The sequence below is a fragment of the Scophthalmus maximus genome, chromosome 8, assembly GCF_022379125.1.
Source record: "Scophthalmus maximus strain ysfricsl-2021 chromosome 8, ASM2237912v1, whole genome shotgun sequence".
NCBI classification, from domain to species: Eukaryota; Metazoa; Chordata; class Actinopteri; order Pleuronectiformes; family Scophthalmidae; genus Scophthalmus; species Scophthalmus maximus.
In genome coordinates, this window is record NC_061522.1 from 277501 (window position 1) to 305000 (window position 27500).

The 27500-nt window shown below is 48.5% G+C and overlaps 4 protein-coding genes across 4 annotated transcripts in view; 2 read left to right on the forward strand and 2 right to left on the reverse strand.

Moving 5' to 3' along the window:
* ppp3r1b (protein phosphatase 3 (formerly 2B), regulatory s1ubunit B, alpha isoform, b) overlaps positions 1-4560 on the forward strand; it is a 12883-nt gene extending 8323 nt beyond the window's left edge. Inside the window, exons 3-6 of the mRNA XM_035638267.2 lie at positions 1114-1290; positions 1835-1894; positions 2130-2314; positions 4430-4560. Of these exons, the coding sequence (XP_035494160.1) occupies positions 1114-1290; positions 1835-1894; positions 2130-2314; positions 4430-4477 (470 nt within the window). The 3' untranslated portion in view covers positions 4478-4560. The remainder of the gene's footprint in view (positions 1-1113; positions 1291-1834; positions 1895-2129; positions 2315-4429) is intronic.
* A 543-nt stretch (positions 4561-5103) lies between these two features.
* Positions 5104-21133, reverse strand: etaa1a (ETAA1 activator of ATR kinase a). The gene is made up of 6 exons (XM_035636666.1): positions 20919-21133; positions 20700-20831; positions 11964-12034; positions 11642-11754; positions 7028-8307; positions 5104-6868 (listed from the first exon to the last, which is right to left on the reverse strand). The coding sequence occupies exons 1-6, from the start codon at positions 21010-21012 to the stop codon at positions 6768-6770; spliced, it is 1791 nt and encodes a 596-aa protein (XP_035492559.1). The 5' UTR covers positions 21013-21133; the 3' UTR covers positions 5104-6767.
* Positions 13514-18155, reverse strand: LOC124850473. Its single transcript, XM_047333880.1, has 2 exons — positions 17505-18155; positions 13514-17309 (listed from the first exon to the last, which is right to left on the reverse strand). Exons 1-2 carry the CDS (start codon positions 18127-18129, stop codon positions 16687-16689), a joined length of 1248 nt encoding a protein of 415 aa, XP_047189836.1. The 5' UTR covers positions 18130-18155; the 3' UTR covers positions 13514-16686.
* Positions 21134-24795: 3662 nt separating the features above from the next.
* The window catches only part of spred2a (sprouty related EVH1 domain containing 2a), an 8756-nt gene continuing 6051 nt past the window's right edge, over positions 24796-27500 (forward strand). Inside the window, exon 1 of the mRNA XM_035636669.2 lies at positions 24796-25042. Coding sequence (XP_035492562.1) covers positions 25017-25042 — 26 coding nt within the window. The 5' untranslated portion in view covers positions 24796-25016. The remainder of the gene's footprint in view (positions 25043-27500) is intronic.

Genomic DNA, 27500 nt, shown 5'->3' on the forward strand with positions numbered 1-27500 from the left:
CTCTGACAACACCTGTCTCTCTCTGACAACACCTGTCTCTCTCTGACAACACCTGTCTCTCTGACAACACCTGTCTCTCTGACAACACCTGTCTCTCTCTCTCTGACAACACCTGTCTCTCTCTCTCTGACAACACCTGTCTCTCTCTGACAACACCTGTCTCTCTGACAACACCTGTCTCTCTCTGACAACACCTGTCTCTCTCTCTCTGACAACACCTGTCTCTCTGACAACACCTGTCTCTCTCTGACAACACCTGTCTCTCTCTGACAACACCTGTCTCTCTGACAACACCTGTCTCTCTCTGACAACACCTGTCTCTCTCTGACAACACCTGTCTCTCTGACAACACCTGTTTTTCTCTGACAACACCTGTCTCTCTGACAACACCTGTCTCTCTCTGACAACACCTGTTTTTCTCTGACAACACCTGTCTCTCTGACAACACCTGTCTCTCTCTGACAACACCTGTCTCTCTGACAACACCTGTCTCTCTCTGACAACACCTGTCTCTCTGACAACACCTGTCTCTCTGACAACAGCTGTCTCTCTCTGACAACACCTGTCTCTCTCTCTCTGACAACACCTGTCTCTCTCTCTCTGACAACACCTGTCTCTCTCTGACAACACCTGTCTCTCTCTGACAACACCTGTCTCTCTGACAACACCTGTCTCTCTCTCTCTGACAACACCTGTCTCTCTCTCTCTGACAACACCTGTCTCTCTCTCTGACAACACCTGTCTCTCTGACAATACCTGTCTCACTGACAACACCTGTCTCTCTCTGACAACACCTGCCTCTCTCTCTCTGACAACACCTGTCTCTCTGACAACACCTGTCTCTCTCTGACAACACCTGTCTCTCTCTGACAACACCTGCCTCTCTCTCTCTGACAACACCTGTCTCTCTGACAACACCTGTCTCTCTCTGACAACACCTGCCTCTCTCTGACAACACCTGTCTCTCTGTGACAACACCTGTCTCTCTCTCTCTCTGACAACACCTGTCTCTCTCTGAAAACACCTGTCTCTCTCTGACAACACCTGTCTCTCTGACAACACCTGTCTCTGACAACACCTGTCTCACTGCCACCTGTCTCTCTGTGGTTCCAGTCGATGCCGATGAGATCAAGCGACTTGGGAAGAGGTTTAAGAAGCTGGACCTGGACAACTCGGGCTCCCTGAGCGTGGAGGAGTTCATGTCTCTACCTGAGCTGCAGCAGAATCCTCTGGTCCAACGAGTCATCGACATATTCGACACGGACGGAAACGGAGAAGTGGACTTTCAAGGTGAAGGAAGTTCTCATTTAGACAATAAAGATGACGATGGTTTTCATCTTTAACGTCTTCGCTGATTTACCAGAAGAATAAGTAAATGTGATGAGTCTGAACAGCGCCCCCTGTCCACCAGGGCCTGTCACTGCAAAACATCCACCAAACTCATTGAATTCATTTTCTAAAGTTTCATGTTGAGTGTCGCTCAGAATCAGACGTTTTAATCCTGATTGAATTCTGAATCATATTTAATCGCATTTGAAAATATTCTGTGTATTTTCTGTGAAGCAGAGCTGGAGCACCGATGAGACAAACTGCTGTTATTAATATTAATAATTATTATTAATAACATTATTATAATAATAACAACGACAACAACAGTGAGTTGGATTCTGTGAACAAGTATCTCTCTCTGTTGTGTAACATTTTCTGAAACTGGTGAACCATTTTGTTTCCATGTTTAAATTAACAGAAAAATCCTGAATGTTTTATTGAAACTGCACTTTTCCATTGAATTGATGATTTCATGATTTAATGAATTCTTTGTGATCTTTGACAGAGTTCATTGAAGGCGTCTCACAGTTCAGTGTCAAAGGCGACAAGGAGCAGAAGCTGCGCTGTAAGTGTCCGTCTCACACGTTACTGTAAATTCATCTTCATGATTATTAGTTTCAACAAGTCTGGAAATTCATGTCCGGACCCAAAAAGACCCGGAGACGTTGAGCCTGGTTCTCTGAGAGTGAACGTGTCTCCGTCGGATGTTTGATCAGAAAATGATTTTAAATATGAGTCCAGACATGTTGCTGCTCAGATGTTCATGGTTCACACTCAGCAGCTTCATGTGTTTGACACAGTTGCCTTCAGGATCTACGACATGGACAAAGACGGGTACATCTCCAACGGGGAACTCTTCCAGGTGCTGAAGATGATGGTGGGCAACAACCTGAAGGACACGCAGCTGCAGCAGATCGTGGACAAGACCATCATCAACGCAGACAAGGACGGAGACGGCAGGATCTCCTTCGAGGAGTTCTGTGCGGTGAGTCGAGTCTGTCGCTACGTCCATATGTTTCTGTTATTAGGGCCCGAGCTCCACTGACAAAGTCAGAGCGAGGACCTATTGTAATGAAGGAATCATTATTATTATTCAGCAAATAAATCTCCAACTTGAGACACTGAACGAACTCCGACCTGCTCGAACATCTGCAGTAAATATGATGAAGGTGATGAATGTGATGAATGTGATGAAGGTGATAAGTGTGATAAATGTGATGAAGGAGATGAAGGTGATGAATGTGATGAAAGTGATGAAGGTGATAAGTGTGATAAATATGATGAAGGTGATGAATGTGATGAATGTGATGAAGGTGATAAGTGTGATAAATGTGATGAAGGAGATGAAGGTGATGAATGTGATGAAAGTGATGAAGGTGATAAGTGTGATAAATGTGATGAAGGTGATGAATGTGATGAAGGTGATAAGTGTGATGAATGTGATGAAGGTGATAAGTGTGATGAAGGTGATAAATGTGATGAAGGTGATGAAGGTGATGAAAGTGATGAAGGTGATAAATGTGATGAATGTGATGAAAGTGATGAAGGTGATAAGTGTGATGAATGTGATGAAGGTGATAAGTGTGATGAAGGTGATAAATGTGATGAAGGTGATGAATGTGATGAAGGTGATAAATGTGATGAATGTGATGAAGGTGATAAGTGTGATAAATGTGATGAAGGAGATGAAGGTGATGAATGTGATGAAAGTGATGAAGGTGATAAGTGTGATGAAGGTGATAAATGTGATGAAGGTGATAAATGTGATGAAGGTGATGAAAGTGATGAAGGTGATAAATGTGATGAATGTGATGAAAGTGATGAAGGTGATAAGTGTGATGAATGTGATGAAGGTGATAAGTGTGATGAAGGTGATAAATGTGATGAAGGTGATGAATGTGATGAAGGTGATGAATGTGATGAAGGTGATGAAGGAGATGAAGGTGATAAGTGTGATGAATGTGATGAAGGTGATAAGTGTGATAAATGTGATGAAGGTGATGAATGTGATGAAGGTGATAAGTGTGATGAATGTGATGAAGGTGATAAGTGTGATGAAGGTGATAAATGTGATGAAGGTGATGAATGTGATGAAGGTGATGAATGTGATGAAGGTGATAAGTGTGATGAATGTGATGAAGGTGATAAGTGTGATAAATGTGATGAAGGTGATGAATGTGATGAAGGTGATAAGTGTGATGAATGTGATGAAGGTGATAAGTGTGATGAAGGTGATAAATGTGATGAAGGTGATGAATGTGATGAATGTGATGAAGGTGATAAGTGTGATGAATGTGATGAAGGTGATAAGTGTGATAAATGTGATGAAGGAGATGAATGTGATGAAAGTGATGAAGGTGCTAAGTGTGATGAAGGTGATAAATGTGATGAAGGTGATGAAGGTGATAAATGTGATGAAAGTGATGAAGGTGATAAGTGTGATGAAGGTGATAAATGTGATGAAGGTGATGAAGGTGATAAATGTGATGAAAGTGATGAAGGTGATAAATGTGATGAATGCGATGAGGTGATGAAGGTGATGAAAGTGATGAGGTGATGAAGGTGATGAAAGTGATGAGGTGATGAAGGTGATGAAAGTGATGAAGGTGATATTCTTTGGGTCTCGGTCGTGGGCGTGTCACCACATTGGATGTAGATAAAGGAAATCTAGTCACATCAGGACCTACAAGAAAGACCGGGGACCATGACCTCCGACCAACAGGAAGTAGGCCATTTTGATTTTAGTGGGCAAATTTGGGTGTTTTGGACATTTTCACACATCACACTTGAACAAACTATTATTATTATTATTATTATTATGACATAGTATGATGATCTGTCATCCCACATCACGACCAGAGTGTTTCAGTCAAAACTGTGAAAACTTGTTGGATGTTTTTTTCAATCACCACGTCCCACATCTGTAACGTCCCTAAACATGTGGAATCATTTCATCACCAGTGAAGACGAGACACAAAGAGTCAAGTCGTCTGAAAGGTAGAGGGGGGTCATAAGCCCCGCCCCCTGGTGTCTGATATTAAAACGGGCTGAGACATAGTGATTGACAGCTGACACTGATGTGGCTCCTCTGTCTCCTCAGGTCGTCGGGGGATTGGACATTCACAAGAAGATGGTGGTGGACGTCTGACTCCTGACCTGCTGCAAGACACACACACACACACACACACACACATAGACATACACACACACACACACAGACACAGAAACACACACACAGACACAGAAACACACACACACACACATAGACACACACACACACACACACACACACACACACACACACACACAGACACAGAAACACACACACAGACACAGAAACACACACACACACACACACATAGACATACACACACACACACACACACACACACACACACAGACACAGAAACACACACAGACACAGAAACACACACACACACACATAGACATACACACACACACATACACATAGACATACACACACAAAGAAACACACAGACACACACAGACACAGAAACACACACACACACACATCAGATTACCACGTTTTACTGAACAGGAAGTTCTCGGTGACTTGTCGCGCTGTAACAGCTAATGATTGTTTTTTGACAGTGTGTGTGTGTGTGTATATTTATTTCCATGCATCATGTTTATCTCGGTTTGGTCCATTTCAGAAGAAAACAAAAAGAGCTTGATGTGCCAACAGTGATGTGTCTCTGTGTGTCTGAGGCGTCGGCCGTTCGATGCCGTGCGTTCACCTGAGCGGAGCGCCACTCTGCTCGGACGCTGCATGACGCGTTCGCTTCTGTTATTAAACGTGATGTCACGACGTGAAGATCTGATGAAGACGACGTCACTTCCTGTTTACAACTAGAACCCCAGAAACTCCACGATCTCCTTTATCAGAACTGTCGCCGATGAGTCTGCTCACGATCCAAAGATCCGTCACGTTCTGCTCGACCCGAAGTTCATCACCTGTATTGTTCTGCTCCAGCAGGTGGCGCCGTGACGCGCAGGAAGCTGAACCAGATAAGAAATGAGGCGTCGCAGCGTTTAGATCCGAACACATCGACGTGAATAACTGAGGATGATACGACTGACGAGAACTGAACAATCAATTCAAAATGTCCGACTTCCTTTCGGGTTCCGTGACTTATTTCCGACTCGCAGAGCGACGACTTCGTCGACGTTTTCTCTGAACCATCAAACACGACTCCCGAGGACTCAGTCCGTCAGATGAAGCCCATCGTTTGTGTAAATAATAATATTAATAGTGATTAAGTGGTCTGTTTGTGTCGGGTCGCTGTCAGAGATTCAACATCCGGACGCTCACGTTGTCTTTTATTCAGTGTCGACACAAGAACAAGATGGCGTCGGTGACTCGTGTTTTTGCATGATGACGAGCTGAGCGGCTCCGTCTCTTCTTCTGCATGTGGATCTGTTCAAATAAACTTCTTCTTCGCTTCACTACGACGTGCACACGTGCATGTTGGTGCCCCGTCGTCATGGCGACGCAGCGTTTCCTGTGTGAAGTTGTACAGTGAGTTCTTGGTGCATGATGAGTCGTCGTCACATGACTAGTTAGACGAAGTGATGTGAACATGAGTCGTCTCGTATTTGATTTTGTATTTCAGACGTTTGGTTGATGTTTACAGAGAAATGACATGAAACGTTTCAGAGCCAATAAAAAAGTTTAACGAGTGAAGTGAATTTTGGTCTTTTCACGTCTCGTCACTTCCTGTTTCTCTCCAAAATACAAAGAAACGATTCAATTCATTCTTTTCATTTGTAAGAGATGTTAATGAGGTGGGCCAGCCTAATTCCGTCCTCTCCACTGGCCCCTCCCTCTTTATTTTATTAAACCAACGTTCATCAATCAGCCGATCACGTGACACCACATTTCAGCAGAGGCTGCTGCTGAAACAAGATCAGGATCAATAAGAATCAATAACATTTTATTCGTGAAACAAATCAAATCAGTTTGATAAAGTGCTGAAGATTAAAATCAGTCTTGTTATTTAAAAACAAAACAGATGATTCTGGCCTCGCAATTAGCCTAGCTTAGCATAAAGACTGGAAGCAGAGGGAAACCGTTAGCCTAGCTCGCGTCTGACAACATAATCATTATTATAGTTTATTCATCAGCAGATTCATTAACGTGAAAATTCAGTTTGTTTCCACCGTCACAGCTGGAACATTTTTAAACTCATTTTAAACTTGAATTGAAATTTTCCTTAAAGAAATGAGACGATAGAAAAAGTACAAAACCGTGAAATAAGAGTAAACGTACAATTTAATTTTACAAGAACATTTTTATATCAGGAAGGTTTAGAGTCGTCCTGATCACATCTGTGTCCAGGCCGCCGAGGTCAGAGGTCGTCCTGATCACATCTGTGTCCAGGCCGCCGAGGTCAGAGGTCGTCCATGTCGGTTGTGTGTCATGTCGGAGCTCGGAGGTTCTGCGACGCCTGAAGTCTTCGTCGTCGTCTTTCCATCGCCTGCTGCTTCTTCAGCTCGATCTCTGCTGCTGAGCAGCGAGCTGCACAGGAAACAGGGAGCAGGTGAGAGGAGGCGGGGCTGACTCTGGCCCCACCCACTGACATGTCCAGACGAGCAGAGGAAACAGGAAGAGGAGACGTTTCCTCTGCTCGTCTTTACATATAGATGATGTATATATTTATATTTTATACTGTCTCACCTGTGTTGGTCCAAGGGGACGCCGGGTCGGTCGGGATCCTGAAGTCGACCCGGTCTTCGTTCCGCGGCGCTGCAAGAGCTGATTGCACCGTGCTCTCCAGCGAACACGTGGATCCTGAAGAACTTTTAGTCTGTGTGAATCTGAACGAATCCCTTGTCATGTCCACCTGTGGGCCTGCAGTGACACCCGCCTGGCCACCGGGGCGAGCGGCGGGTGTCTGTTTGTGGAGGACAGGCTGCTGATTGGCCAGCTGTAGAGCTGCGTTCTGGTTCGACGGTGGAGTCTGTTTGGAGGACGTGTCGTAGGAGCTCCGGATCTGGTTCTCCATGTTGTCACACATTTCACAGAGCAGGTCGTCGTCGGCCGGGTCATCCCACACCGGGTCAGACGAGAAGAGGGCGTCCAGGTCGTCCGGGTCGTCGGAGACAGCCGTGGGCCCCATGTGGGAGAGAACGACGTGGGGTTTCTTTGGGAAACCCAGAGTTGATGTTGTTGCTGACGAAGCAGACGAGAAGCTGGTACCTGTCGTCCTCTTCCGCTGGTCAGACTCTGTGTTTGATCCGGTGTCCCGACTGTTCGATACCCTGCTCTGCTCAGCAACGCCCTCTGCCCGTCTCCGGCTGTAATCCGCCCTCAGGTTCGTCCTCAAAAACGCATCAGGACTCGACAGCAGTTTGAAAGTCGCTCTTTGTCTCACACTTCCTGTTTCTGCCGTGGAAGCAGCTGATTGGCGGCCAAGTCCAGCGCCTCCGCAGGCGGGAGCGTTCGCCGCACTCCGGTGTTTAACGCCACCGGCTGGTTTCTGTGTCGACTGGTGTCTTGGAGCCGCAAACCTCTGTGGACTCTGTGTCATCTCCAACACCAGAGGGTCACTCAGCAAGTCGTCGTCATCCCAGTCGTCCTCGAACGCATCATTCGCTGCCCCGGAGCAAACGGCCGCAGGTTTTTTCCCAGAAGCCTCTCTGGGAGGTGAAATGACAGCAGGTTTAACTTGTGACGACACCTGACTCAAACATCCGCTCACGCGTTGGGTTGGTCCGTCGAACAGAGCATCTAAATCGCTCTCTGTGTGATGATCCATTACAACCGCCGCGTCTGTCCCCGCCGCCGCACTTGGAGGTGAAAGGTCAATCTGGTCGCCGTTCTCAAAATCCAAGATGTCCTCCGACAGGAGCTCCAGACTCTGCTGGTGCATGTCGTCCAGCTCGTCCTCGTCCTGACGGAACATGTTGAAGTCGAACTGTCGGGCAAGTTTCAGGAGGTCGTCAACGCCGCTCGTCCTGCAGGAAACAACCAGCGTCAGTCTGTAGAAACAACCGGCGTCAGTCTGTAGAAACAACCGGCGTCAGTCTATAGAAATAACCTGCGTCAGTCAGTAGAAACAACCAGCGTCAGTCTGTAGAAACAACCAGCGTCAGTCAGTAGAAACAACCAGCCTGTAGAAACAACCTGCGTCAGTCAGTAGAAACAACCTGCGTCAGTCAGTAGAAACAACCTGCGTCAGTCTGTAGAAACAACCTGCGTCAGTCAGTAGAAACAACCAGCGTCAGTCAGTAGAAACAACCAGCGTCAGTCAGTAGAAACAACCGGCGTCAGTCAGTAGAAACAACCGGCGTCAGTCAGTAGAAACAACCAGCGTCAGTCAGTAGAAACAACCAGCGTCAGTCTGTAGAAACAACCGGCGTCAGTCAGTAGAAACAACCGGCGTCAGTCAGTAGAAACAACCGGCGTCAGTCAGTAGAAACAACCGGCGTCAGTCTGTAGAAACAACCGGCGTCAGTCAGTCTGTAGAAACAACCAGCGTCAGTCTGTAGAAACAACCTGCGTCAGTCAGTAGAAACAACCGGCGTCAGTCAGTAGAAACAACCGGCGTCAGTCAGTAGAAACAACCTGCGTCAGTCTGTAGAAACAACCGGCGTCAGTCAGTAGAAACAACCGGCGTCAGTCAGTAGAAACAACCGGCGTCAGTCAGTAGAAACAACCAGCGTCAGTCTGTAGAAACAACCGGCGTCAGTCAGTAGAAACAACCAGCGTCAGTCTGTAGAAACAACCGGCGTCAGTCAGTAGAAACAACCGGCGTCAGTCAGTAGAAACAACTGGCGTCAGTCTGTAGAAACAACCAGCGTCAGTCAGTAGAAACAACCAGCGTCAGTCAGTAGAAACAACTGGCGTCAGTCAGTAGAAACAACCAGCGTCAGTCAGTAGAAACAACCGGCGTCAGTCAGTAGAAACAACCAGCGTCAGTCAGTAGAAACAACCAGCGTCAGTCAGTAGAAACAACTGGCGTCAGTCAGTAGAAACAACCGGCGTCAGTCAGTAGAAACAACCGGCGTCAGTCAGTAGAAACAACCGGCGTCAGTCAGTAGAAACAACCTGCATCAGTCAGTAGAAACAACTGGCGTCAGTCTGTAGAAACAACCTGCATCAGTCAGTAGAAACAACCGGCGTCAGTCTGTAGAAACAACCTGCATCAGTCAGTAGAAACAACCGGCGTCAGTCTGTAGAAACAACCAGCGTCAGTCAGTAGAAACAACCAGCGTCAGTCAGTAGAAACAACCTGCGTCAGTCAGTAGAAACAACCGGCGTCAGTCAGTAGAAACAACCGGCGTCAGTCAGTAGAGGCGTCAGTCTGTAGAAACAACCGGCGTCAGTCAGTAGAAACAACCAGCGTCAGTCAGTAGAAACAACTGGCGTCAGTCAGTAGAAACAACCAGCGTCAGTCAGTAGAAACAACCTGCGTCAGTCAGTAGAAACAACCGGCGTCAGTCAGTAGAAACAACCGGCGTCAGTCAGTAGAAACAACCAGCGTCAGTCTGTAGAAACAACCGGCGTCAGTCAGTAGAAACAACCAGCGTCAGTCAGTAGAAACAACTGGCGTCAGTCTGTAGAAACAACCAGCGTCAGTCTGTAGAAACAACCTGCATCAGTCAGTAGAAACAACCAGCGTCAGTCTGTAGAAACAACTGGCGTCAGTCAGTAGAAACAACTGGCGTCAGTCAGTAGAAACAACTGGCGTCAGTCAGTAGAAACAACTGGCGTCAGTCAGTAGAAACAACCTGCGTCAGTCAGTAGAAACAACCGGCGTCAGTCAGTAGAAACAACCAGCGTCAGTCAGTAGAAACAACTGGCGTCAGTCTGTAGAAACAACCAGCATCAGTCTGTAGAAACAACCTGCGTCAGTCAGTAGAAACAACCAGCGTCAGTCAGTAGAAACAACTGGCGTCAGTCAGTAGAAACAACCGGCGTCAGTCAGTAGAAACAACCAGCGTCAGTCTGTAGAAACAACCGGCGTCAGTCAGTAGAAACAACCAGCGTCAGTCAGTAGAAACAACCGGCGTCAGTCTGTAGAAACAACCAGCGTCAGTCAGTAGAAACAACTGGCGTCAGTCAGTAGAAACAACCGGCGTCAGTCAGTAGAAACAACCAGCGTCAGTCTGTAGAAACAACCGGCGTCAGTCAGTAGAAACAACCAGCGTCAGTCAGTAGAAACAACCGGCGTCAGTCTGTAGAAACAACCAGCGTCAGTCAGTAGAAACAACCGGCGTCAGTCAGTAGAAACAACTGGCGTCAGTCAGTAGAAACAACCAGCGTCAGTCTGTAGAAACAACCGGCGTCAGTCAGAAGAAACAACTGGCGTCAGTCTGTAGAAACAACCGGCGTCAGTCAGTAGAAACAACTGGCGTCAGTCTGTAGAAACAACCGGCGTCAGTCTGTAGAAACAACCGGCGTCAGTCAGTAGAAACAACTGGCGTCAGTCAGTAGAAACAACTGGCGTCAGTCAGTAGAAACAACCAGCGTCAGTCAGTAGAAACAACCTGCGTCAGTCAGTAGAAACAACCGGCGTCAGTCAGTAGAAACAACCTGCGTCAGTCAGTAGAAACAACCAGCGTCAGTCAGTAGAAACAACCTGCGTCAGTCTGTAGAAACAACCAGCGTCAGTCAGTAGAAACAACCGGCGTCAGTCTGTAGAAACAACCAGCGTCAGTCTGTAGAAACAACCTGCGTCAGTCAGTAGAAACAACCGGCGTCAGTCAGTAGAAACAACTGGCGTCAGTCAGTAGAAACAACCGGCGTCAGTCAGTAGAAACAACTGGCGTCAGTCTGTAGAAACAACCAGCGTCAGTCAGTAGAAACAACTGGCGTCAGTCAGTAGAAACAACCAGCGTCAGTCTGTAGAAACAACCGGCGTCAGTCAGTAGAAACAACTGGCGTCAGTCTGTAGAAACAACTGGCGTCAGTCTGTAGAAACAACCGGCGTCAGTCAGTAGAAACAACTGGCGTCAGTCTGTAGAAACAACCGGCGTCAGTCAGTAGAAACAACCGGCGTCAGTCAGTAGAAACAACTGGCGTCAGTCAGTAGAAACAACTGGCGTCAGTCTGTAGAAACAACCGGCGTCAGTCTGTAGAAACAACTGGCGTCAGTCTGTAGAAACAACCGGCGTCAGTCAGTAGAAACAACCGGCGTCAGTCAGTAGAAACAACTGGCGTCAGTCTGTAGAAACAACCGGCGTCAGTCTGTAGAAACAACCGGCGTCAGTCAGTAGAAACAACCGGCGTCAGTCAGTAGAAACAACCAGCGTCAGTCAGTAGAAACAACCAGCGTCAGTTCCTCACCGTGGGGACTTCTTCCTGGGTTTGGGGACCTGGACGGTCGGCGTGCAGGGGATGGCGGCGTTGTCTCCGATCCACTGCTGCAGCGTCGGCTCCGTGACCTCCGGTCGTCCGTGCTTCAGAAACAACAACACGCACAGAAACAATGTTTGATCAGAACCAACAGGAAGTTGTGTCAGTGTTCAAGAGGTCAAACGCACAGCTAGCTCGTTAGCGCAGTGAGGCTCTTTGTGTGAACTGACTTTGTGGTTGTTATTAAATCATGTTGGTTTCATCCGTCTCATCAAACTGTTCCTCCTGCAGTGACTCCTGTGTGACCTCTGACCTTTGGAGCGATCCTGCTGACGATCTCCGAGATGCTCGCGGCGCCGGTCGGAGCTCTTCTTCCTCGTTTACCTGCCGAGCGACGACAGTTTGAGTCACGACCACAGAGAAGAGACGAGAGAAGAAGAAGAGAGAAGAGACGAGAAGAGATGAGAGAAGAAGAGACGAGAGAAGAAGAGACGAGAGAAGAGACGAGAGAAGAGACGAGAAAAGAAGAGACGAGAGAAGAGACGAGAGAAGAGACGAGAAAAGAGACGAGAAAAGAGACGAGAGAAGAAGACGAGAGAAGAGACGAGAAGAGAGAAGAAGAAGAGAAGAGAGAAGAAGACGAGAAGAGAGAAGAAGAAGAGAAGAGAGAAGAAGAGACGAGAGAAGAAGAAGAGAAGAGAGAAGAAGAGACGAGAGAAGAAGAAGAGAGAAGAGACGAGAAGAGATGAGAGAAGAAGAGACGAGAGAAGAAGAGACGAGAGAAGAGACGAGAGAAGAGACGAGAAAAGAGACGAGAGAAGAAGACGAGAGAAGAGACGAGAAGAGAGAAGAAGAAGAGAAGAGAGAAGAAGACGAGAAGAGAGAAGAAGAAGAGAAGAGAGAAGAAGAGACGAGAGAAGAAGACGAGAGAAGAGACGAGAGAAGAGACGAGAAGAGAGAGGTTTCAAAGCCCTTTATTAAGACATTAAACAAACAAATTAAATGATTGTGACCTCAACATTTTGAGGGTAAGACAGTAAAAAAGGAAAAATTTCAAAAATTAACAAATAACTCCCCTCCCTCCCCCACAGAGCACAAAGCTCCCCCAACAGCCCACATCCGGCTGAAGGCCAGCACATCACCCATCATCACAAAGTAGGTGTGTTCCACCCGCAGTCTGGCTTTCAGTAACCCTTTCAGAACCGGCATGGGTTCCACACTGCCCACGTTCTGGGCGCGGTTCCTTCGTGTCAGCCATATGGCCAATTTTGCAGAACCAGATAAAAAGTTTAAAAGAGTGTGCACAGTCTTTTTCTTGGCACAGTATTTTGGGCCAAAAATAAATAATGAAAAGGAAAAAACCTCCCCAAGCCCTTGGAACCACACCTTCAACAAATCAAACATTGGCAACAGGCGAGGACACTGAACAAACAGGTGAACCAATGTCTCAGAGTGTGAACAGAAGATACAGCCCTCCCCTAGCTCCGGATCAAGGTGTGCTCTGTATCTGTTCGTAGCTATCGCCCCATGCACAATCCTCCACTGGAGGTCTGCTGTCCGCTTCTCAACGGGCAGCTTGTACAGGGACCGCCAGCTGCCTTTCGGGGAAATGTCTGGGCCGAAAAACTCAGTCCACCTCGACTCTTCTATCCCTGCCAGAGAGTTCAGGGTCAAGGTCTTTACACAGGCCTGATAGAGGTTCTTCTTCCCTGCCTCCTGAAATGTGACCAGGTGAGGGGTTGTGAAGGACAGCAGCTGGTTTCCCCCCTCCTGCCACTCCCCCACAGCCGGGGTGATGGACAGGGAAGGGAACCTGTACTCACACCCCTCACTCCACTGGTCACACAGGGTGCGGTCTTCAGCCAGTGCTCTCAAGGTTGGTGGCAGAGCAGCACAGACTTCCTCCACCACTCTGTGGACCAGCCTGGCAGAGGTGATGTTGCTGGTCTCCCTCAGTCTGTTGACTGACGCCGCCGTCATCCTCATCAGATGGCCTAGTTTGGTACATCCAGCTTCTCTGAGGTTGGCTCGGAGGCTGGCAGACTGCAGCGTCCGGGTCCTGAGGAAGTTGCTGAAGAACAACGGTTCTTCAAACACCCACAGGCCCGGAGTCTCGTTGACGTTGCGTGTAACCTGGAAAATCTGCCATGCCTCCAGCACAGACGAGTAGAACGGCGTCAGCCCAGTCAGGTCCACGTCCCCAAGTTGTAGGAGGAAGAGGTGCTTGTCATAGCCCAAACGTCCAGCTCTCCTCAGCAGCAGTCGGGCTGTGTCGCACCACCTCGGGACACAGTTGAAGAGTAGTTTTTGTGCTGACTGTAATCTAAATGATGCGATCCTTGCCTGGATGTTTATTAGTCCCTGTCCTCCTTCAGCCACAGGCAGGTAGAGGGCAGCTGCTCGGATCCAGTGTTTACCTGACCAGAAAAAGTCCACGATGGATCTCTGAACTTCCTCTATCAGGCCTCTCGGTGGCGTCAGGGCAATAAGTTTGTGCCAAAGGGTCGAGGCAACCAAGTTATTGACCACCAGAGCTCTTCCCCTATAGGACAGCTGGGGTAGCAACCATTTCCATTTAGACAACCGAGCACACACTTTCTCCTTCACTCCCGCCCAATTCTTCTTTTGAAAACCCTCTGAGCCCAAAAACACTCCTAAAACTTTCAACCCCTCCTGCCCCCACTCAAGCCCCCCAGGCAGACTAGGCATCACCTGATCCCTCCCCTGTCCTACCCACAAGGCTTCACTTTTGGCCCAGTTGACCCGTGCAGACGACGCTCGTTCATACAACGACAGGGTGTCCTGCACATTCTGAACATCCTGCTGGTTGGAAACCAGGATGTTCACATCGTCTGCGTAGACCGAAAGAGCCGGAAAATCCTGGTCGAGTCCGAGTGACCCAGGCACTGTGAGACCACTGAGTCGCTTCCTCAACATACACAGTAATGGCTCAATAGCGAGACTGTACAGCTGACCTGAGAGAGGACAGCCCTGCCTGATACCTCGTTTTACTGGGATTGGCCGACTCAGCCCTGCCCCCATCTTCACCAAACATTGTGCATCACGGTACAATACACCAACCCAAGCCAGAAACCCATCACCAACACCAAACGCCTTCAGTGCAGAAAACAAATATGAGTGATCAACCCTATCAAAAGCTTTCTCTTGATCTAAAGAAACAATGCCAACACTTAAATTATGATATTTACATAAATCAATTACATCACGCATAAGAAAAATATTGTCCATAATTGTTCTGTCAGGAATGCAATAGGTTTGGTCCGAGTGTACAACTATTTCCAGAATGTTTTTGAGTCTATTTGATAAAGCCCTTGAGAGGAGTTTGTAGTCTGTGCAGAGGAGAGAAACTGGCCTCCAGTTCTTTAGTAAGGCCAGGTCTCCCTTCTTTGGCAGCAGAGACAGCACGGCTCGCTGACAGGAGACAGGAAGTGATCCTGTCCTGAAGCATTCCGTTAAAACACTGTGAAAATCAGCTCCCAGAAAGTTCCAAAATTGCTTGAAGAAGTCAGAGGAGAGACCATCAATTCCAGGTGCCTTTCCGGAAGACATCTGATGTACAGCGGTTGTTAATTCCTCCATCGTCAGGTCAGCGTCGAGAGCAGCTTTCTCACCCTGGTTGAGCTGTGGAAGCCCGTCCAGGAGCTCCTCACGGCACTCCTTGCTGCACTCCTCCGCCCCAAAGAGATTGGCATAGAAACCCACCGCATGGCTCCTCATCTCTCCTGGACTGGTGGTCACTCTGCCTCCTGGAAGTTGAAGGCAGGTCATCTGCTTCCTCTGAGCCGCTGACCTTTCTAGATTAAAAAAGAAGGAGGTGGGGGCGTCCATGTCCTTGAGCTGAAGGAAGCGAGACCTAACTAGAGCTCCCTTCACTCTCTCCTGCAGAAAGGAGCTCAACGCCAACCTCTTCTCCTTCAACAGTTGACCTGTTGAGGGGTCTGGATTATTGTGCAACCCCTCTTCAATGTTTTTAATGGTGGTTTCCAGCTCCTGGACAACTACCTTGATTCTAGCAGTCGAATGGGAGGTGTACTGCTGGCAAAAACCACGAATCTGTGCTTTACCCACCTCCCACCACATCTTCAGAGAACTAAAGTTTGTTTTCTCCGCCCTCCACTTCTGCCAAAAGCATTCAAAGCTCTGACAGAAATGACTGTCCTGCAGGAGCTTGTTGTTGAAAAACCAGTGGGATTTGACCCTGTTGCCTGGTGAGATGACCAACTCTACACTAATGAAATGATGGTCAGTGAACCCTACTGGACTGATATTACTGTGTGCTAGTCTTGAGCTGAGGCTTTGAGTGATGTAAATCCTGTCAAGTCTTGCTGCACTCACCCTGTTATTGCTGACCCTCACCCATGTGTACTGCCTAGATTGTGGATGCTTCACTCTCCATGCATCTAACAGATCTATATCTGTGATGAGGCTGTTGAGGCTCTGAGCTGACTGTGGGTGGGGTTCCTCACTTGTCCTGTCAATGGTGAAATCCGTGGTGCAGTTAAAATCTCCACCGATGATGAGCTGATCCTGCTGGTAATTCCTCAGCTCATTTCTTAGGGTTGTAAAAAAACCCAACTCTCTCTGTTCCCTGATTTGGAGCGTAAATATTAACGAAACAAAAAACTGACCCTTCTACTTCTGCTCTAACAATAAGCAGACGGCCCTTCACCACTTCAGTAAAAGATAGGAGAGTTAACCCTGCAGATGCTTTGAACAGCACAGCTACTCCTGCACTGAAGTTGGTGCCATGGCTAAGGACCCTGGGACCTTCCCACCAAAGACCCCAGTCTGTCTCGTCTGCTGGAGTAGTATGTGTTTCCTGTAGGAACAACACATCTGTATGTTTTAGTGTCGAGAGTTCAGAAATTAGAGCCCTTTTCTGTCTGTCTCTCCCTCCATTGATGTTTAAAGATCCTATCTTGAGGCTCCGCATAAAGAGTTCAGAAAAAAGGAAACAAGTTGAAACAAGGAGAGAAACGTAAATAGAAGAAAACACCATGTGATGCATGATCGTTCTATTTCCTGGTCTTTCTTACAGGTCGAACTATTGACACTTTCCTCAAAGCTGTGATGTGCTTTTTAAGTCGGAAGCGTTTCTTTTCATCCAACAGATCAAACCCGACCACCCTTTTTAGTATACTAACAGATCTGATGAATTTATCAATGTCACTGAAGTGATCGCTCACTTTCACTGATTTCTTGAAAGTCTCATCTAGAAAGTTGTTAATTTCCTCTAGTGAGTAGAGATCAGTACTCTTGACGGGAGTTTCACCAACGGATGTTGTGTCTGACCCCGAGTCATACTCCATGTCATCTCCCTGAGCTGGTGCCTGGCTAGTGGGTCCCCCCTGTTCTTCACTGGGGGTCACACCGTGCTCTCTGTCTGCTTCAGTCCTGACTGCTGCCTGTGCTTGTGATGGTCCTGCACACTGAGAGATGCTCAGGTTTCCTGCAGCCGCAGACGCCTGCTGCCTCTCGGCCAGAGTCTGTTCCACCTCCACCACCTCGAGCCCACCAGGCCCACTGGGCAAGGCGGACTCGGGACCGGCCGCATCACCGGCCGCGTCACCGGCCGCTGGCGCCGCATCACCCGCCGCTGCCCCGGCGTGAGCGGCGCTGCGCGCCGCATCGGCGGAACCAGACGCGGACGCGGAACCAGACGCGGACGCGGAGCCAGACGCAGACTCGGAACCGGCCGCGTCACCGGCCGCTGGCGCCGCATCACCCGCCGCTGCCCCGGCGTGAGCGGCGCCACGCGCCGCATCGGCGGAACCAGACGCGGAACCGGACGCGGAACCAGACGCGGAACCAGACGCGGAGCCGGACGCGGAACCAGACGCGGAACCAGACGCGGAGCCGGACGCGGACGCGGAGCCGGACGCCGCATGTCTGTGAGGGCACGCATAGCGTTTATGTCCCACGTCTCCACACTCGAAGCATTTCACACTTCCCGAGCTTGCATACACCACGTAGTGCCCGTCACCGTGCTTGACTCTAAACGACACCTCCAGAGTTTGCGTGGGCGAGTCCAGGAACATGAAGGCCTGTCGCCTCAGGGACTGGACGTGCCTCAGTTTGGGATCCCTGCATCCCAGGCTCAGCGTCCTGAAGCCGCTGGCCAACTTGCCGAACCTCCGCAGCTCGTTCTCCAGCAGCTCGTTGGGGATGAACGGAGGAACCCCGGACACGGTGATCCGCGTGGAGGGAGCTGACAGCGGGGACACCTGCACGAAGATGTCCCGGATGAACACTCCGCTCTCGACCAGCTGATGGACATGCGGCTCGTCCCTGAGGAACACCACCACGGCCCTGTTCATCCGAGACGCGAAGAGCAGCTGGTCGTGTCCGACCTGCTGTCCGACCGCCAGGAGGACTTCCTCCACGGTGCTGTCACTGTCCGGCGGGACGATCCTCGCTCCCTGCCGGATCGACGGAGGTGGCGTCTCGGAGGACGCCATTCCTCCCGCACACCAAACAAAGACCAAACAAAAAAAGCTCCGATCTCTCAATACACACTATAAATAATAAAGACTTACCCGATCATGCACAAATACAGATGAAAAAGGACAGTAGAGATAACTGACAAACAAAAGAACATTCAAATCTCCGCGCCACTCGCACTTCCACCACCACCACTCACGATCACACAAACCGGAAACGGAAGGGGAGGAGAGGAGAGGAGAGGAGACGAGAGGAGAGAGAAGAAGAGATGAGAGAAGAAGACGAGAAGAGAGAAGAAGAAGAGAAGAGAGAAGAAGAAGAGAAGAGACGAGAGAAGAGACGAGAGAAGAGACGAGAAAAGAGACGAGAGAAGAAGACGAGAGAAGAGACGAGAAGAGAGAAGAAGACGAGAGAAGAGAGAAGAAGAAGAGAAGAGAGAAGAAGACGAGAAGAGAGAAGAAGAAGAGAAGAGAGAAGAAGAGACGAGAGAAGAAGACGAGAGAAGAGACGAGAGAAGAGACGAGAAGAGAGAAGAAGACGAGAGAAGAGAGAAGAAGAGATGAGAGAAGAAGACGAGAAGAGAGAAGAAGAAGAGAAGAGAGAAGAAGAAGAGAAGAGACGAGAGAAGAGACGAGAGAAGAGACGAGAAAAGAGACGAGAGAAGAAGACGAGAGAAGAGACGAGAAGAGAGAAGAAGACGAGAGAAGAGAGAAGAAGAAGAGAAGAGAGAAGAAGACGAGAGAAGAGACGAGAAGAGAGAAGAAGACGAGAGAAGAAGACGAGAGAAGAGAGAAGAAGAAGAGAAGAGAGAAGAAGAGACGAGAGAAGAGAGAAGAAGAAGAGAAGAGAGAAGAAGAGACGAGAGAAGAAGAGACGAGAGAAGAGACGAGAGAAGAGAAGAAGACGAGAGAAGAAGACGAGAGAAGAGAGAAGAAGAAGAGAAGAGAGAAGAAGAGACGAGAGAAGAGAGAAGAAGAAGAGAAGAGAGAAGAAGAGACGAGAGAAGAAGAGACGAGAGAAGAGACGAGAGAAGAGACGAGAAAAGAAGACGAGAGAAGAGACGAGAAGGGAGAAGAAGAAGAGAAGAGAGAAGAAGAGACGAGAGAAGAAGAAGAGAGAAGAGACGAGAGAAGAGAGAAGAAGAGACGAGAGAAGAAGAGACGAGAGAAGAGACGAGAGAAGAGAAGAAGAAGAGAAGAGAGAAGAAGAGACGAGAGAAGAAGAAGAGAAGAGAGAAGAAGAGACGAGAGAAGAAGAAGAGAGAAGAGACGAGAAGAGAGAAGAAGAAGAGAAGAGAGAAGAAGAGACGAGAAGAGAGACGAGAAGAGAGAAGAAGAGACGAGAAGAGAGACGAGAAGAGAGAAGAAGAAGAGACGAGAGAAGAGAGAAGAAGAGACGAGAGAAGAAGAGACGAGAGAAGAAGAGACGAGAGAAGAGACGAGAGAAGAGAAGAAGACGAGAAGAGAGAAGAAGACGAGAAGAGAGAAGAAGAAGAGAAGAGAGAAGAAGAAGAGAAGAGAGAAGAAGAGACGAGAGAAGAAGAAGAGAAGAGAGAAGAAGAGACGAGAGAAGAGAGAAGAAGAGACGAGAGAAGAAGAGACGAGAGAAGAGACGAGAGAAGAGAAGAAGACGAGAAGAGAGAAGAAGACGAGAAGAGAGAAGAAGAAGAGAAGAGAGAAGAAGAGACGAGAGAAGAAGACGAGAGAAGAGACGAGAAGAGAGAAGAAGAAGAGAAGAGAGAAGAAGAAGAGAAGAGAGAAGAAGAGACGAGAGAAGAAGACGAGAGAAGAGACGAGAAGAGAGAAGAAGAAGAGAAGAGAGAAGAAGAAGAGAAGAGAGACGAGAGAAGAGAGAAGAAGAAGAGAAGAGAGAAGAAGAAGAGAAGAGAGAAGAAGAAGAGAAGAGAGACGAGAGAAGAAGAAGAGAGAAGAGACGAGAGAAGAGAGAAGAAGAGACGAGAGAAGAAGACGAGAGAAGAGACGAGAAGAGACGAGAAGAGAGAAGAAGAAGAGACGAGAAGAGACGAGAAGAGAGAAGAAGAAGAGAAGAGAGAAGAAGAGACGAGAGAAGAAGACGAGAGAAGAGACGAGAAGAGAGAAGAAGAAGAGAAGAGAGAAGAAGAAGAGAAGAGAGAAGAAGAGACGAGAAGAGACGAGAAGAGACGAGAAGAGAGAAGAAGACGAGAAGAGACGAGAAGAGACGAGAAGAGAGAAGAAGAAGAGACGAGAAGAGAGAAGAAGAGACGAGAAGAGAAGAGAGAAGAAGAGGAGAAGAGACGAGAAGAGAGAAGAAGAAGAGACGAGAAGAGACGAGAAGAGAGAAGAAGAGACGAGAAGAGAGAAGAAGACGAGAAGAGACGAGAAGAGAGAAGAAGACGAGAGAAGAGACGAGAAGAGAGAAGAAGAAGAGACGAGAAGAGACGAGAAGAGAGAAGAAGACGAGAAGAGAGAAGAGAGAAGAAGACGAGAGAAGAGACGAGAAGAGAGAAGAAGAGGAGAAGAGACGAGAAGAGAGAAGAAGAAGAGACGAGAAGAGAGAAGAAGAAGAGACGAGAAGAGACGAGAAGAGAGAAGAAGACGAGTGTCACCAGGTCGGAGGGGCGACGGCGAGGCGGCGTCCCAGACGATGTCGCTCTGACAGTCGGACTCGTTGTGCGGAGACTCGACGTTGAAACCGGTCGACACTCTGGATCTGGGGATTCTGGTCGGGCTCCTGAAGTCTGGACCAGAGGTCAGAGGTCAGAGGTCAGAGGTCAGGACATACAGTTTGGTTCAATATTCATAAAGGACTGAAACAGTTTCATCACCAGTCTGTTGGCTCCTCCCACAACCGACACCGACCGGAACGGAGCTCCTGCTCAGGCGGGAAGCTCGGACCAGCGGGGCGGGGCGTCGGTCCATCTCCGTCGGTGTCCCGTCGGCGTCCGGTCGGTGTCCCGTCGGTCTCGGTCGGTGTCCCGTCGGTGTCCTGTCGGTCTCGGGTCGGTGTCCCGTCGGTGTCCCGTCGGTCTCGGTCGGTGTCCCGTCGGCGTCCGGTCGGTGTCCCGTCGGTGTCCTGTCGGTCTCGGGTCGGTGTCCCGTCGGTGTCCCGTCGGCGTCCGGTCGGTGTCCGGTCGGTGTCCCGTCGGCGTCCCGTCGGCGTCCGGTCGGTGTCCCGTCGGCGTCCCGTCGGTGTCCGGTCGGTGTCCCGTCGGTCTCGGGTCGGTGTCCCGTCGGTGTCCGGTCGGTTTCCGGTCGGTGTCCCGTCAGTTTCCCGTCGGTTAATTCCGACTCGTCATTTTAACTTTCGACCTGTTCGCGGAGCTTTTGAACGTCCCGCCATCTTTTTCCTTCCCAGAATCCCTTTCGACGGAGCGTTCGAGAGCATCAAAGCTGCGCAGACGATGCGCAGCGGAGGAAAATCTGATTCTCATCAAATTGAGCCGAAACGATCCTTAACGATTCTTTTCATTATTGATTCAAAACGTTTCAGGAACCTGAAGAAAGTTTCGTCTTTTCTGCTTCGAAACGCAGACGAGATTTTCTATGTGATCGAAATCAGAACAAACTGTGATTGGGACAAACTTTATAAACTTTATTATCTGAAGTGACTCAATGACCTCATGAATATTAAAATACACGAGTCAGATTTGTGTCATTTCCACACGTCGTACTTTAAAGCTGCCGTGTGTAATAGTTAGAAGAACTATTTATTATTATTCACAGAATTCCAGGTGGTTCAGTCGGTTGCGGTTTGCAACTTTACCACCAGGTGGCGCCAGGAAATTACATATTCAAATCAAACATTGACCCTGCGTCTGACCCTGCGTCCGACCCCGTGACACACACACACTCTCTTCGTACCCGTACACACACACACACACACACATTCTCTTCGTACCCGCACACACACACAACACACACACAACACAACACACACACACACACACACACTCTCTTCGTACCCGTACACACACTAAAACACACACACACACACACACACACACACACACACACACACACTCCTTTCTCTGTTGAAGGAGCTTGTCCTGTCTAATTAATATGTGATGAGCCTCTCTTCTGATTGGTTGAGTGACGCACGGCCACACGCATAGTTCTGGTCTCATGTATTAATCTCCTTATGAATCCTGTGCAATGATGTCGATCCTGATGTGTCTCGTGTTGTCGGTCGCTTAGTTTAAACTTCAAGTTGATGATCAGATTAATAATCAGAAGAAAAAGATTTTAATAATAAACTGTCACAGTTTGATTGAGACGCTGTTCACGTGTTGGACACTGACGATACCTAGTGGTGAGACAGTATTATTACAGAACCCACACCTGCTTCCTCAGAGTACTACTCCAATACCTCACAGTACTACAATACGTCAAAGTATTACAATACATCAAAGTACTACAATACCTCACAGTCCTACAATACCTCATAGTACAACAATCCCTCAGAGTACTAAGATACCTCACAGTACTACAATACCTCACAGTCCTACAATACCTCAGAGTACTACAATACCTCACAGTACTACAATACCTCAAAGTCCTACAATACCTCACAGTACTACTCCAATACCTCAGAGTACTACTCCAATAACTCAGAGTACTAGGATAAATAAGAGTACTACAATACCTCACAGTAATACAATACCTCACAGTACTACTCCAATACCTCGGAGTACTACTAGTGTATATATACACTATAGATTATAGAAAATGTATTTGATATACACTGGATAAAAGATGATATATATGATTATATGATTATATTATGATTATTATTATTGTTATTGTACGGTCATAGCACGTGACTTTGCAGTCCTTCAAGTGTGACGTCACCCCTCCAGTCTGCACTCAGTGAATTCGTCATGGAGCTCGCAGGACACGGAGCTCGTCCGGGGCCATGCTCACCGACACCGGCGCACCGTTTTCGGTCACCGCATTCCAGAACGATCCGGCGGGGGAGGAGGTAGAGGAGGAGGAGGAGGAAGATGAGGAGGAGGAGGAGGTAGAGGAGGAGGAAGAGGAGGAGGTAGAGGAGGAGGAGGAGGAGGAGGAGGTAGAGGAGGAGGAAGAGGAGGTAGAGGAGGAAGAGGAGGAGGAGGAGGTAGAGGAGGTAGAGGAGGAAGAGGTAGAGGAGGAGGAAGAGGAGGAAGAGGAGGAGGAAGAGGAGGAGGTAGAGGAGGAGGAGGAGGTAGAGGAGGAGGAGGAGGAAGAGGAGGAGGTAGAGGAGGAAGAGGAGGAGGAGGAGGAGGAGGAAGAGGAGGAGGTGGAGGAGGAGGAGGAGGAGGAGGAAGAGGAGGAGGTAGAGGAGGAGAAAGAGGAGGTAGAGGAGGAGGAGGAGGAGGTAGAGGAGGAGGAAGAGGAGGAGGAAGAGAAGGAGGAGGAGGAGGAGGAGGTAGAGGAGGAGGAAGAGGAGGTAGAGGAGGAGGAGGTAGAGGAGGAGGAGGAGGTAGAGGAAGACGAGGAGGTAGAGGTAGAGGAGGAGGAAGATGAGGAGGAAGACGAGGAGGAGGAGGAGGAGGTAGAGGTAGAGGAGGAGGAAGACGAGGAAGAGGAGGAGGTAGAGAAGGAGGAGGAGGAGGTAGAGGAAGACGAGGAGGAGGAGGTAGAGGAGGAGGAGGAGGAAGAGGAGGAGGAAGACGAGGAGGAGGAGGAGGAGGAGGTAGAGGTAGAGGAGGAGGAGGAGGAGGAGGTAGAGAAGGAGGAGGAGGAGGTAGAGGAGGAGGTAGAGGAGGAGGAAGAGGAGGAGGAGGAGGAGGTAGAGGAGGAAGAGGAGGAGGAAGAGGAGGAGGAGGAGGTAGAGGAGGAGGTAGAGGAGGAGGAAGAGGAGGAGGAGGTAGAGGAGGAGGAAGAGGAGGAGGTAGAGGAGGAGGAGGAGGTAGAGGAGGAGGTAGAGGAGGAAGAGGAGGAGGAGGAGGTAGAGGAGGAGGTAGAGGAGGTAGAGGAGGAGGAAGAGGAGGAGGAGGTAGAGGAGGAGGAAGAGGAGGAAGAGGAGGAGGAAGAGGAGGAGGTAGAGGAGGAGGAGGAGGTAGAGGAGGAGGAGGAGGAAGAGGAGGAGGAGGAGGAAGAGGAGGAGGTAGAGGAGGAAGAGGAGGAGGAGGAGGAGGAGGAAGAGGAGGAGGTGGAGGAGGAGGAAGAGGAGGAGGTGGAGGAGGAGGTAGAGGAGGAGGAAGAGGAGGAGGAAGAGGAGGAGGTAGAGGAGGAGAAAGAGGAGGTAGAGGAGGAGGAGAAAGAGGAGGTAGAGGAGGAGGTAGAGGAGGAGGAAGATGAGGAGGTAGAGGAGGAGGAAGAGGAGGAGGAAGAGAAGGAGGAGGAGGAGGAGGAGGTAGAGGAGGAGGAAGAGGAGGTAGAGGAGGAGGAGGTAGAGGAGGAGGAGGAGGAGGTAGAGGAAGACGAGGAGGTAGAGGAGGAGGAGGAGGTAGAGGTAGAGGAGGAGGAAGATGAGGAGGAAGACGAGGAGGAGGAGGAGGAGGTAGAGGTAGAGGAGGAGGAAGACGAGGAAGAGGAGGAGGGAGAGAAGGAGGAGGAGGAGGTAGAGGAGGAGGTAGAGGAAGACGAGGAGGAGGAGGTAGAGGAGGAGGAGGAGGAAGAGGAGGAGGAAGACGAGGAGGAGGAGGTAGAGGTAGAGGAGGAGGAGGAGGAGGAGGAGGAGGTAGAGAAGGAGGAGGAGGAGGTAGAGGACGAGGAGGAGGAAGAGGAGGAGGAAGACGAGGAGGAGGAGGGGTGGGTGTGTGCTCCGGTGACTGAGCAGTGGAAGGAGCAGAAGAAGAAGCGGGAGGAGGAGGAGACGGTTATTATCACACAACTCGCATCGGGATTACAGAACCGACGCAGCGCGGGACGGAGCCGAGCAGCCATGACGACACCGCACCGAGCCGCCGCTCGTCATCACCGGAGGTGAAACGGGAAACATGAGCGAGGACACGCGCCCAGACGAGTGAGTACCCCCCCCCCCCCCCCCCCCTTTTAATAATAATAATGATAATGATAAGGATGATGATGATGAGGTTGATGAAGATCTGCCGCCTCGTCCTCTCTCGTTGTGACTCTCTTGTGTTGACTGAGGTCTGCACATTGATACATGTCGTTATGGGCTCATGTGAAGAAGTATCTTCCTCCTCCTCCTCGTGCTGCCTCCTGCAGATGGGGGGGGGGGGGGGGGGGGGGGGGGGGGTCTGCAACATCCCCACATTTCTTCATTCATTCATTTATAAAACAGAGCGACGATGTTCCTCCACCTTCCTGCTGCAGGTTGTGACTCATCATCATCCTCATCATCATCATCACAGAGCAGGTCCAGATCAGACCGAGACCAGGACCTACAGGGGGCAGACGTCCTGTTCTGGTGATGTCACTGATGACTCGTCATCGGGGTGACTGCAGCCTCAGGACCCGACCTGCTCTAAGACCATCAGAGGGGTTCACGTGGTCCAGGTTCAGACCTGCAGGTGGACTCTGATGGTGACATACGTCCCGTCCCCGGTCGCTGCTGTCGGTCAATCAGACGTCGTATGAAAACATCAAACATCAAAACATCAACAATGACACAAAGAAGAAAAGTTCATGGACATCAGAAACTTTCATTGGACGCTGAGGGACTGAAGGGTTTTTGTGGGACCAGACGATCCCTGAACGAACCAACAGTAGATAAGGACGGGGTGTGTGGGGGGGGGACATTGAGAGGTCAACACCCCCCTCTCACACACACACACACACACAGACCTCCATGTGAGTGACGGGTGCTCAGCGACGCTCCTGGTGGTCGGACGCGTCGTCACATGTGGTTGTTGGGACGTTTATGGAAAATATCTTACAGGCAAATAATTAAATTAAAATGTGTATTTTGTGAAATTATGATTTCGACCAGATTATCCTGCCATAATATTTGTCTGCGTATATATTTCTCACTGATCAAAGCTTTGGCCGCCATTTTGTTCACCTTGTTCACGAGAAGAGTCCAAGTGCACGGTCAGTTCACGAGTTGTGACCATAGACTGTAAATAAAGACGATCAGAGACTGTATATAAAGACGATCAGAGACTGTATATAAAGACGATCAGTGACTGTATATAAAGATGATCAGTGACTGTATATAAAGACGATCACTGACTGTATATAAAGACGATCAGAGACTGTATATAAAGACGATCACTGACTGTATATAAAGACGATCAGTGACTGTATATAAAGATGATCACTGACTGTATATAAAGATGATCACTGACTGTATATAAAGACGATCAGAGACTGTATATAAAGACGATCACTGACTGTATATAAAGACGATCAGAGACTGTATATAAAGACGACCACTGACTGTATATAAAGACGATCACTGACTGTATATAAAGATGATCACTGACTGTATATAAAGACGATCACTGACTGTATATAAAGACGATCACTGACTGTATATAAAGACGATCACTGACTGTATATAAAGACGATCAGAGACTGTATATAAAGACGACCACTGACTGTATATAAAGACGATCACTGACTGTATATAAAGACGATCACTGACTGTATATAAAGACGATCAGTGACTGTATATAAAGATGATCACTTACTGTATATAAAGACGACCACTGACTGTATATAAAGACGATCACTGACTGTATATGAAGACGATCAGTGACTGTATATAAAGATGATCACTTACTGTATATAAAGACGATCACTGACTGTATATAAAGACGACCACTGAGTGTATATAAAGACGATCACTGACTGTATATAAAGACGATCAGAGACTGTATATAAAGACGATCACTGACTGTGTATAAAGACGATCACTGACTGTATATAAAGACGATCAGATACTGTATATAAAGACGATCACTGACTGTATATAAAGACGATCAGAGACTGTATATGAAGACGATCAGAGACTGTATATGAAGACGATCAGTGACTGTATATAAAGACGATCACTGACTGTATATAAAGACGATCAGAGACTGTATATGAAGACGATCAGTGACTGTATATAAAGACGATCACTGACTGTATATAAAGACGATCACTGACTGTATATAAAGACGATCACTGACTGTATATAAAGACGATCAGAGACTGTATATAAAGACGATCACTGACTGTATATAAAGACGATCACTGACTGTATATAAAGACGATCAGAGACTGTATATAAAGACGATCACTGACTGTATATAAAGACGATCACTGACTGTATATAAAGACGATCACTGACTGTATATAAAGACGATCACTGACTGTATATAAAGACGATCAGAGACTGTATATGAAGACGATCAGTGACTGTATATAAAGACGATCAGTGACTGTATATAAAGATGATCAGTGACTGTATGTAAAGACGATCACTGACTGTATATAAAGACGATCACTGACTGTATATGAAGACGATCAGA

Coding starts and splice junctions, on each gene's coding strand:
- etaa1a (XM_035636666.1), bottom strand. CDS start 21,012: ATGGACCGACGCCCCGCCCCGCTGGTCCGAGCTTCCCGCCTGAGCAGG. Junction 11,755..11,963: donor TCAGCAGGATCGCTCCAAAG/GTCAGAGGTCAC, acceptor TTGTTTCTGAAG/CACGGACGACCGGAGGTCAC. Junction 8,308..11,641: donor CCCAGGAAGAAGTCCCCACG/GTGAGGAACTGA, acceptor TGTTTCCTGCAG/GACGAGCGGCGTTGACGACC.
- LOC124850473 (XM_047333880.1), bottom strand. CDS start 18,129: ATGGCGTCCTCCGAGACGCCACCTCCGTCGATCCGGCAGGGAGCGAGG. Junction 17,310..17,504: donor CGCGTCTGGTTCCGCGTCTG/GTTCCGCGTCCG, acceptor CGTCCGCGTCTG/GTTCCGCCGATGCGGCGCGC.